A 12,587-nucleotide genomic window follows, 5' to 3' on the forward strand; every position below is an offset into this window, starting at 1 on the left:
TCAGTTGTTATTGTATGAGTCATAATCTAGTATAATAGTGCTGTGATAAACTCTTTTAAAATAGTGTTAATGGTTTTGTGAAAAGCAGGTTATTTAGTAGTCATGTACTGCAATAAAAAGTACTGAAACAAGCTGGATTGGAGTAGTACAGATGTACGTAATGTCCAAATACTGTAAAACAATAATAAGTGAATATCACTACTTTGCTCCACTCAATGCACAGTAGGGATATTCACTTCTTATTGTTTTACAGTATTTGGACATTACGTACTACTCCGATCCAGCTTGTTTCAGTACTTTTTATTGCAGCACTATACACTGTCCCTACTCTTATTTAAACTTCCTAATTTTTTCTTATACTTGTCATATTAGTGAAACACATGATGTCACTTTCGCCTATAAACAAAGTAATGCTAATATTTCCCTTATTGATGGATATAACAAGCTACGTATATGACAAAAGTATAAATTAATGAATATACGTAAATAGACAGTAGTATAGCTGCAGACTTCATTTCATTACTGGTCCAATAATCTCTGTTACAATTTACCTTTTTTCTAACTATTCTGTACCATTAGAAATTTGGTGTTTGGATTTTAAAAGTACAACATCAAATTTTCAAAACAAAATCTGTAACACTTTATGATTTATATGCAAGCATATGGCACTCACATAATGTGGTATAACTAATGATACTGTATACTGGTACTATACTAATGATCTATTTAGCTAATTTTTTATGTATTACATTATCTGTGTGATATTTAGACTGTATCCTGAATGGAGTAGAATATCAAGAAGGAGAGGAAGTTCAAGTTAACTGCACTACAAGGTGCACATGTACAGTTTCTGGAGTGTTTGACTGCACTACTGTGCCATGTTCCTATGATGGACCAACTTGCCATGCATTTGGTGATCCCCATTATAGAACATTTGATAAATACTTGCATCACTTCCAAGGAATTTGTGAATATGTTCTTACTAAACAATGTGATAGTGATGACTTTGTGATTTCTGCTAGTAATACACCATGTGGAAATGGACAAGTCTCCTGTGTAGAATCAGTGAGAGTTAATGTAACAAGTGAAAATCTTGAAATTTTACTGCAACGAGGTGGTAGTCTAGGAATGGTGACCATCAATGGAATGCTACAACCTAACACTGGCAATGGGATAATCTATGAATCTAACCCAGTGGATGTTATACGGATAGGAGGTTATCCACATGTATTTCTAAAAATGTATGGTCTGAGAATAATATTCAATGGGTGGAGTTGGGCACGTGTCACTACTTCAACGCTAAACTTTGGTGAACTGTGTGGTTTGTGTGGAACATATGATGACAATCCATATAATTATCTTCAAAAACCTGATGAGACATTAGCAAGTTCAGTAAATGAATTTGGTGATAGCTGGTTAGTACCAGATCCTACCAACCCAGATTGTGATGGACCAGACGGCATTACCAAACGAAATGCACCAGACATTGAGGGTTGTTCTAATGATACTGCTGTTATATTAGAAGGACAAATGCGGTGTGCAGTAATGAGACAAGATCCATTTACACCTTGTAATGGTGTAGTAGATCCATCAGAGTTCATTGCTGATTGTGAATTCGATTATTGTTGTACCAATGAGACTGAGCGTGAGGACTATTACTGTGACATACTATCTGGTTATGCTAGTGCTTGTGCTGATGCTGGAGTGTCAAGATCCACCTGGAGATCACCATCTCTCTGTCGTAAGTCCATGCATGGAATAAATTGGTTAATAAATTATAATTACAGAACAGATATGTGCTATGATATTGAACAATGCTAGCAAACCTAGTATGAGCTCATAGCTAGCCTGCTTCTATCTGTGTGTACGTGTGTACATGCAGTTTCCTGTAATTGGTTATGTGTCTATGAGCATACATGTACATAATTGTATTATCTGTCTTTTCATACTAATGCAAGAAATCTATGTATCACAAACATTCATCTATTGAGAAATGAAGCCTGACCATGCAGAAGGTACGCTTTGCTCTGAGCTGGTGTCTACATATGTATGTAATGCTTCGAAATGCGCAAAGCTCAGGTTTCATGAACATCATCCTAACTGTACACAGTCATATCAATGCAATATACTTTAGAATTAATACTATTGTATATACAATACAGTAACTGGCACTCAGCACAACATCAACTGACGTTAATTGCTAATCTATTTTATGTTTTCCAGCACTTCCATGTCCTACTGGGATGATATATCAACAATGTGGTCCATTATGTCCTCAGACATGTGATAATCTTGATCAACCATGTGAAGGAGGATGTACTGAAGGGTGTTTCTGTGCTGTAGGACAGGTACTACTTGATGGAGTATGTTTGGATGTGTCAAGATGCACAGGTACACGGATGTAAATTATATCTAAACTAAAATAGCCTATTTGTGAAAAGGGTGCAGTAAAGAGCCAAGTTGGAAAAAGATGTGAAATAAAAGATAGCGGCTGCCATGATGTTAATGCCAATCGAAATCATCAAAAGTAATTGGCATTAACATCATTGCAGCCATTTCGTGGCCACCACCTTTGGTTTAATATCTTTATTCACCTTGGCTATTTTGGTTGCCACAACATTTTTTCACACTTGGTTGTTGTGGTTTAGATATCACTTTCTTTGTAATTGCTTATGGCTAGAGGCCTTCCTTTACTTGTCTTTTTCTATACTATGTTATGTGCATTTGACTATGTCTGCAATATTTGTTGTATGTACATCATACTGTTTCTGAAACTTCTGCGAAATGACCTGTAGCTAAGCTGGACTTCCAAACAGAAGCGTTTAATACAGCTGAACTCTCTACAGACAACTTGTAACATAATTTAATCCTCTACAGGGTAATTTGTTTGTAGCTGAACTCTTTAAAGGGTGACTTATACTGTAACATAGCTAAGTTCTCTACATAACATAACTGAACTCTTTACTGGGTGACTAGTGGTGTACCTGATATCTACTGTATACAGGGCTACAAATTTTTAGCTGTACTTTTCCAGGTGATGTTACATAGCTGAACTTTACACAGAGTGACTTGATATTTCTCTAGAGGGAAGCTTGTTTGTACTACAGCATGACTTGTAGTTTAGTGAACTCTCTACACTTTCTCCACATGGATGTAATATGATTGAACCCTCTACAGTGGGATTTGATTGTTTCTAAACTCTCCAAAGTGTAATTTGAAATACATCAGAGCTCTCTACACAAAGGCTTGTGATGTACGCACTTGTAGCTGATTTCTCTACAGAGTGGTTTGTAATGTCTTTACAGGATGATTTGTTTGTAGCTGGACTCTCTAAAGGGTAACTTGGCTGACGTCTGTGTCTTTCATGTATGTTGTGGAATTCTCTACATTGTTACCTGTAACCAGGCTGAAACTTCTTCAGGATAACTTGTAGTTGAACTCTCTAGACAGAAACTCGTAATGTTGCTGAGCTCTCCTCAGAGTGATTTGTAACATATTTGAATCATCTACAGGGTGATTTGTTTGTAACTAAACTCTCTAAACATTGACTTATAGCGTACTGTAGCTGAATTCTCTACAAAATAGATTTTGATGTTGCTAAACTGTCTACAAGATTAGTTTCTTGTAGTTGAAGTCTACAAGGTGAACTGTAACCAAACTGAAACTTCTACAGGGTGACTTGTAGCCTAGCGTAACTCTCTAAACAGAGACTCGTCATCTAGCTGAAATCTCTACTTGGTGACTTACCAGTAGCTGAACATACAGGGAGACTTGTAACATACTGTAATTGAACCCTCTTCAGAGTGACTTTCTTTTATACATACTATACAATATTTGAACTCGCTATAGGGTGACTTATAATGTAGATGAACTCTACAAGGTGACTTGTCTTGTAGCTGAATTCTCTACATGTTGACTTGTGTTGTAATCATTGAATTCTCTACAGTGGTGACCTTCTTGTAGCTGAAACTTCTACAGAATGACTTGTTAACTTAGTGTAAGTCTATAACAAGGGTAACTTTCTTATAGTTGAACTTTCTACAAGGTAACTTGTAATGTAGCTAAACTCTCTATGTAGTTACTTTTCACAACATACATAGCTGAATTATATATCAGGCTGCTCTAATAGGGTGACTGCATTATTATAGTATCTTGATCTAGAACTTGCTATTCAATATAGTTTTTACAGTATCACCCAATTGTTTAACATTCTATTCTTGTAAGCTATAAAAAGCCTTTTATATTGTTTGCAGCTGAATCCTCTACAAGAAAAAGTGTATGTAGCTGAAATTTCAACAGGGATGCTTGTAATGTACGTAGCTGAACTCTTAGACTACAGTACATGGTGAATGGGTTGTAGTTGAACTCTCCACAGAGTGATACTTAACCTAACTAACTTTCTACAGAAAAAATTGCAACACAGTTGAACTTTCTACAGGATAACTTTCTTGTAGCTGAACTCTCTACAGGGGGAATTGTTTAAACTCTCCACAGGGTTAATTGGAGCATAACTGGCGAAATGTGAATCATTGCTCAAAAGCATATCTATGGACAATTTCAAAAACTTAATAGGTTAAGGCTACACTGTGTAATCACAACTTTTATGACTATTATATAATAAATGTTTTCCACATACAGAGCTAATCTTGATTGTTCGATTAGAGTACCATGACCTGTGAACATTCTATTAGGATATTCCAACTTGTGGTACCTGTTTCATCAGAGTTCTCAATCTTTTGCCACTCTTCTCTCACAAGCACCTTAAGTCTACAGTATTTTTATAAGTTGTTAGCTGGTTATATCAATCTGTACCATGTAAAATGTGCACAGGTTCAGATATCTAATACACAGTTATTTTACTGGCATTAGTCCCATTGACTTTTGCTACCTAAATTCCCCTAATTGTGCTGGCGCAATCAGTGCACATCTAAAACAGTGATGGACTTTAGAAACCTATATTTTCCATCAAATGTGGAAGCTTTTAAGTTAGCATGAAATGTTCATGGATGTTTGTATTTTTCACAGCTTGTGTACTAACAGATGTGATATATCAGCAAGGAGAAGAAATACAACCAAATTGTTCCACAAGATGTGTTTGTCTCAACAGAGAGTTTGTGTGTGAAACAGTTCCATGTGTAGCTGATGGTGCTACTTGTACTGTATCTGGTTATTCTCATTATCAAACATTTGATCTTCAATTCTTTGACTTTCAAGGAGATTGTGAGTATATCCTCACTACTCCATGTGATAGTAGTGAGTTTATTATCACTGTACAAAATACACGTCATAGTCCATATGTGTCCTGTGTTAATCAAGTAAACATCACAATTCCTAGTGAGAGTATTTCTATTATCTTGGGAAGAAGTGACACAATATCCATTAATAATGCTATACAGCCAATAAATGATGTTGGTGTAGTCATGTCATCAAGTGAAGTACAAGTATTCAGAGTTGGTGGGAACACTCATGTTATTCTTCTTGCTCAAAACATCAGGATATTCTGGGATGGATTATATCGTGTGGAGGTCACTTTATCTACCACATGGCAGAATAGACTATGTGGACTATGTGGTAACTACAATGATGATAATACCGATGATTTCATGACTCCCGATGGTACACTAGCTGCTAATGCAACTGACTTTGGTACTAGTTGGGTCACTGGGAACACAACTAACTGTGGCCTCCTAATTGCAGCACTATTTTGTCTTGGACAAACCAGAACTGATTCAATAAATACTTGTAATTTATTGATGCGGAGTGTTTTCACAGACTGCAATGCTTTAGTTTGTCCATCTACTTTTCATACTGACTGTATGTTTGATTATTGCAACTGTCACACTAATCGCGAGGAGTGTTTTTGTGAGAGTTTAGCTACTTATGCTTCTGCTTGTAGCAGAGCTGGATTTGTATTGTCAACTTGGCGAGAAAGTTTCTGCCGTAAGTATTTATAATCAGTTTTACTTGTGTGTACTTTTACAAACTAAGATTGGTATAATGTTGTGTGACAGGGATGCAACAATAAATATATATATACGTATAAGAACGGGCAGTATTATATATAGTCAAGTGGCTTAGCAGCATTAAAATGCATTATTGTTACAGAGCGGATAAAAGCACCAAATTTTTTTTTAGAGTTTCTGTAAACCATACTAATGGGTTTTAGCCTAGGAGCCCTCACCAAATCATTAATATTCACCTGATTTTCCAATTGAATTTTTATAAATTAGCAATTTATACTACTATTGTATGATTTGTATTCCACCAGCTGTAAATTAAATATACAAGAGTAAAAGCATGTTTCTTCTCCAGAACATATGTTTTGAATGGCTTCAGACAACAAAACATGATGTTTATTAAAATAGAAAAACAATTAAAAGGTGGTGTTAATCTCTGTATTGCTTTCTCAAAGTGTGTATTAAAAAGAAAATTGAGCCATGTGTTTTGGGGAGTTGTAATTGTTTAAAGAGTGTCAGATTTCTTTATAATCTGTTGTGTCAAATTTTCTTCTGGTGAGTTCCTAATGTCTTACTTTTATTAGAATAAGTACAGTATGCATTGCTTGGTAGATGACAACATTTCCAAACAATATGGAGCTAGATTGGAAAAAGTGTATTATTTGCCAACAGGAAACTGTTGAGCCTTTGAAATGCCCATTGCAGGGTCCGGGAACAAGTGAAAATCAGAAGCCTACAGATCCTTTCTGGCCAATGTAGAGCAGTTTCAGGCCATTGGCGCACTTCCAATGAATATCTATTTTGAAAATGAAAGTTCTGCTAATTTTTTATCACATAGTGCATCTTGGCATAAAAGTTGCCACTTGAAGTACAACAATTCTAAGCCTAAAAAGGCAATGAAACGAAAATCTTGCATGGATGAGCATGAGTATGAAAGAAGGACTAATAAAAGACAGGCAATTGATATGGATGTTTGCTTGTTTTGTCAGAAAGGAAAAGAGGAAGACGATCTTCATCAGGTTCTAACATTTGATGCAGACACAAATATACGAACCATGATTACTGAGCTACAGGATACTATCCTTCTTTCTCAAGTTGATGGAGGAGACCTAATTGCAAAAGAAACTAAGTATCACTTGAATTGCATAGTTAATTTAAGAAATCGTTTCAGAAGCCTTACCAGAAAGTTAAGCCAGCAACATCAAAACATAGATGAAAAATTGAATGAGTCAAGAACATTTGTAGAACTAACGAACTACATTGAAAAAGCTGTAGATTCTGGAACTCTCATATTCAAGCTTTCTGAAATACACTCCCTCTATGTGAATCGTCTTGAAGATCAAGGTATTAACAAACTGGTCAACAAAACCTAACTGAAAGATACTTTGTTGCAGCATTTTCCAGAAGCAGCATGATGGCAGAAACACGATTATTGTTTTCAAGGAAGGAATGAAAATTATGTTAAAGGAAGTCCTTAAGAAACGAGACTTCTCAAAAGATGCTGCGATACTTGTTAAAGCAGCAGTGATAGTCCGGAATGACATTTTTAACCACCATTGTGTTAGCTTCACTGGTGCATTTCTGCCTAATTGTCAAGAAGATTCTTTGCCCGCCAGCCTTAAATCACTTGTTTCACTAATATTAAATGGTCCCAACTTGAAAGATCAGGACAGACATGAAACACAAGCTTGTCTTACTGCTGCCCAAGTTCTACTGTACAATGTAAAAAGGAAATCACCCTCTAGAAATGATGTGAAAACAAGGCATAGTCTGCAGCGAGAGCCACCTATCCCAGTATATATTGGCTTGAATATTCATCAAATGACCAGAAGTAAGAAACTTATTGGTCAATTATATCAGATGGGAATCAGTATTTCATATGACAGAGTTATGGAACTTGAAGAATGGATTGCCACCTCTGTCTGTGAACAATTTGAAAAAGATGGTGTTGTAGCTCCTACTGGTCTTCGGAAAGGTTTATTTACTGTTTGTGCACAGGATAATATAGACCACAACCCTAGCTCAACCACTGCTGTCAATTCCTTTCATGGTACTGGAATCACTCTTTTCCAATTTCCAACTAAGGGGCGAACCCTGGTGAAAGCAGACCTCCTGTAACAATACCACCTTCTGGACCCAAGCAGCACTTCCTACCTGATAATTATGCCATGGTCCCAGCTGTAGCTCTGACGGCAAGTGCTATTGATGTACCAATGCATCTGAACAGTAATACAGGACCGCTTCAAACCTACTTGTGTGAGGCACAATCCAAGGAGAAATGCTGGAGTGAGAATGCACTGACCCTTGTTGAGAAGGAAGAACTTACCAATGAAGGCGTGGGCTGCATATCATGCTTCACAGCAACCTCCCATAGAAGATCCTCCAGCTGTGTGTATGCTACTGCCACTTTTCTATGAAAAGGCTGCTACCCCTGCAATGGTAAAGCATGACATGAATGTACAAAGACAAGTAATTGAGTACCTAAACCCTGGACAAATTCCAGTCACTACCTTTGATCAGCCACTATTTGCCCTGGCAAAGCTAGTACAATGGAAGTGGCCAGATACTCATGGTGAGTCAATGCATGTTGTTATGCTTGGTGGCTTGTACATAGAGATGGCCCTCTGGAGTACACTGGGAGATGTCTTGGAAGGTTCTGGCTGGACTTCAGCATTAACTGAATCAGAGGTTGCCTCATCTGGTACAGCTGACTCCTTTTTGAAGGTTTCTCATCTTGCGCGAACCAGGCATGCCCACCAAGTAGCTCTCTTAACCCTCCGGAAACTTCAAAAGGTGGCCTTTTTGCTATCAGGAAGCAATCAGGAAGCAATCAATCTGAAGCAGCTTGGAAAGATGACATGCAGAAGAGAAGTCCTACGTTTATGTACTGGGACTTTATCTTGAGGTATGAAACTCTTATTTTGATCTCTGTCCGGGCTCATAGAGAGAAGAACTTTGCTTTGTATGTGGAAGTCTTGGAGAACCTGACACCTCTTTTCTTTGCATTGTATCATGTAAATTATGCAAGATGGTTGCCTGTCCACATTAGAGACATGAAGTGTTTGCCAAGTCCTATCAAAGATGAGTTTGAAAAGCAGTGCCATTGGGTTCTATCAAAGACCAATAACAGATTTTCAGCAATTCCAGTTGACCAAGCACATGAGCAAGAAAATGCCTACATAAAAGGCTCTGGCAGTTGTATTGGACTCACAGAAAATGCTGCTACATTTAGATGATGGATGTTGTCAGGACAAGAGTTGGCAAGGTTGCAGAAACAATTTGAAGAACAGTACATGTATGATGCTGACCCAGAACACCCAAGGAATTTCCAAAACCATGAGCAGGGTTTCTCAGCTCAGAAAACCTTTCAAAAGCAGGTTAACAGCCTCTTCAATACATTCATCAAAATGGGAAATCCTTTCCTAGATGATTTTCCAGAGCTAGTAAAACTTGATAACTGTAACTGTGTAGATGATTCAGTCACAGTTGCCCTGCGTGCCTTAGAAGATACTGGTACCACACAGTATAATGACTTTGTAAAAAAATGTTATTGAAGGTCGCTCTGTGTCTATACATCAGCCATTCAAGAAAAACTCATTTGCACTTTTCAAAAGACCTCAGCCAAAAGCTATTTCTAAGCAAGGAAAGAAGTTTAAAATGCTTCAGAATAATGTAGCACTGTTTGGCCAGTTGTACATCTCCATGCAAAGCCGTGATGGAGACTTAAAGGAGTTCTTTGCCCACGAGATTCAGTCCTGCTGCATTTATCAAACTCTAAGTCAGATTTGCTGAATTGCATTGGACAGTCAGGGCTATCTAATCCCCCTCAAACATATGAATACACAGTGCTAGATGGTGCAGTTATTGTGCACTTTCTTCCCATCAATTTAGTTCGTAACTTTGAAGAGTATGCAGATCAGGTTTTTATCCCTTACTTGACTAAACAGTTACAAAACTCCATGAGAATAGACCTTGTGTGGGACACATATCTTCCAAACTGTTTAAAGGAGTCTACAAGGGAAAAGAGAGGCAAGAGTGTATGAAGAAAGGTATCTGGTCAAACTAATTAAACTACCTGGCAATTTGGCAGATTTCCTATGTGACCCAAGGAACAAAAAGGAACTGTTCTCCTTCCTCACATCTAAGGTTGCTAAGTCCACTTTTCCACCCAGCAAGGTTGTGTATGTGACATCTGATGAATCTGTAGTATCTGTGGGCCAAACCAACTCTGTGATGCCAGACTGCAACCATGAGGAAACAGACACCAGAATTGTTGTGTACGTATCACATGCATTGGAGCAGGGACTTAAGACAATTGCAGTACGTACCGTGGACACTGATGTTATTGTCATTCTTGCTGGTGTATTCTTCAAACTGACAGCAACTAATCCTCTTGCTGATATCTGGGTTACCTTTGGTATAGGCAAGAATTTCAGAATATATAGTATTAATTCCATCTGTACTTACCTTGGTGAGGAAAGAGCATGAGCACTACCAATATTTCATGCTCTAACTGGCTGCGACACTACATCTGCATTCAGAGGCAAAAGCAAGAAATCAGCATGGCAAGCTTGGCAGGCATATGAAGAAGTCACTGAGACATTTGAGTTTCTGGCTACCCACCCGTTTGAGCATTTAGATTCTGACTCGGAGCATTTCCAGAGAATTGAGAGGCTAATAGTTGTTCTATATAGTAAAACCTGCCACCTAATGTCTGTTAATGACTCAAGAGAAGAATTATTTTGTCATAAGAACAGAAAAATGGACATGATGCCACCAACACAAGATGTACTTCATCAACATGTTAAACGAGCAGTTTACCAAGCTGGAATATGGACTACCAGCACTCAAGTGCAGCAGATGATTCCATCTCCAGAAGATTTTGGGTGGTCAAAGGATCCGCTGTCACAGTCTTGGGTGCCAGTTTGGCTTACTATTCCAGAGGTATCTAAAGCATGCAGTGAGCTCATTAAATGTTTTTGCAAAGGAGAATGCACAGCATGCAAATGTGCAAAAGCTAATCTAGTCTGCTCACCACTTTGTAATTGTAAATGCAATAAACACAGAAGTGAAAATGAACAAACTACATGCTAACATTTATTTTTGTTATTTTGTACCATTGTGACAGTTATGTATGTATCTTAGTAACCTATTGTTACATCTATTATAGTATTATAATGTCAGTAATTTAGTATATTCGTTTTTTTCAAACTCCAACAGTGAAAAAAAACGTTTTTCTGGCTAATAATGGCGGCCATCTTGTTATTCTCGGAGTACACAAAAAAATTGCAGTGGGCTCCTAGGCTAATGTTAACAAGTACATCATAAACTAGCTGTACAAAAAAATTGGTGCTTTTTTCTGCCCTCTAACAATAATCTAATCCAAAACAGCCAAGCTGTAAAAAAAGTGTGCGGCCCTCAGAAAGGCTATGGTAAAAAAAGATGTGAAATCCAAGGTGGCGGCCAAGAAATGGCTGTGATGGTAGGTTAATGGTAAAAATTTTAATAATGACAATTCAGGTAAATTTTGTGAAGCGGCACAAAAATTCACCTGAATTGTCGTTATTAAAATTTTTACCATTAACCTACCATCACAGCCATTTCTTGGCCGCCACCTTGGATTTCACATCTTTTTTCACCATAGCCTTTCTGAGGGCTGCACACTTTTTTTACAGCTTGGCTGTTTTGGATTAGATTTCATTTCTTTTTGTATTTGTATACCCCAAAGCCGGCCTATGGCCAGCTTTGGGACTTTTTTAACCTATGTTTTTTTTCTTTACTACAGGAAGACAAAAAGATGAAGTAGATGTACTTTAAATATTTTATCAGTAAATGTACAAATTATATATATAATACATATGTGATCGGATTTGCGAAAAGGGGTCTTCCACACACATCCAATTTGCCAACTTTGACAATTGATAACTTCAGATTGGAAAGAGCTATTGCCTTGAAATTTGGACAGTGGTGATTTCTTTGCAGCTGAACTCTCTACATGATAGTTTCTTTGTAGCTGAACTCTCTACAAGGTAATTTCTTCTAGCTGATCTCTCTACAGGGAGATTTTTTGTAGCTGAACTATCTACAGGTGATTTGTATGTAGCTGAATTCTGTACAGGTGATTTGTTTGTAGCTGAATTCTGTACAGGTGGTTTCTTTGTAGCTGAACTCTCTAAAAGGTAACTTCTTCTAACTGATCTTTCTACAGGGCAATTTGTTTCTGGCAGAATTTTCTACAGGGTGATTTCTTTGCAGCTGAACTCTCTACATGATGGTTTCTTTGTAGCTGAACACTCTACAAGGTAATTTCTTCTAACTGATCTCTCTACAGGGTGATTTGTTTGTAGCTGAACTCTCTACAAGGTAATTTCTTCTAGCTGATCTCTCTACAGGGAGATTTTTTGTAGCTGAACTATCTACAGGTAATTTGTATGTAGCTGAATTCTGTACAGGTGATTTGTTTGTAGCTGAATTCTGTACAGGTGGTTTCTTTGTAGCTGAACTCTCTAAAAGGTAACTTCTTCTAACTGATCTTTCTACAGGGCAATTTGTTTCTGGCAGAATTTTCTACAGGGTGATTTCTTTGCAGCTGAACTCTCTACATGATGGTTTCTTTGTAGCTGAACACTC

The 12,587-nt window shown here is 37.5% G+C and overlaps 1 protein-coding gene across 1 annotated transcript in view; it reads left to right on the forward strand.

Moving 5' to 3' along the window:
- The window catches only part of LOC136247800 (uncharacterized), a 133,458-nt gene that overhangs the window by 55,995 nt on the left and 64,876 nt on the right, over window positions 1-12,587 (forward strand). The window contains exons 4-6 of the mRNA XM_066039624.1: window positions 770-1,741; window positions 2,224-2,391; window positions 5,026-5,940. Of these exons, the coding sequence (XP_065895696.1) occupies window positions 770-1,741; window positions 2,224-2,391; window positions 5,026-5,940 (2,055 nt within the window). The remainder of the gene's footprint in view (window positions 1-769; window positions 1,742-2,223; window positions 2,392-5,025; window positions 5,941-12,587) is intronic.

This window comes from Dysidea avara, chromosome 2 (assembly GCF_963678975.1).
Source record: "Dysidea avara chromosome 2, odDysAvar1.4, whole genome shotgun sequence".
NCBI lineage: Eukaryota > Metazoa > Porifera > Demospongiae > Dictyoceratida > Dysideidae > Dysidea > Dysidea avara.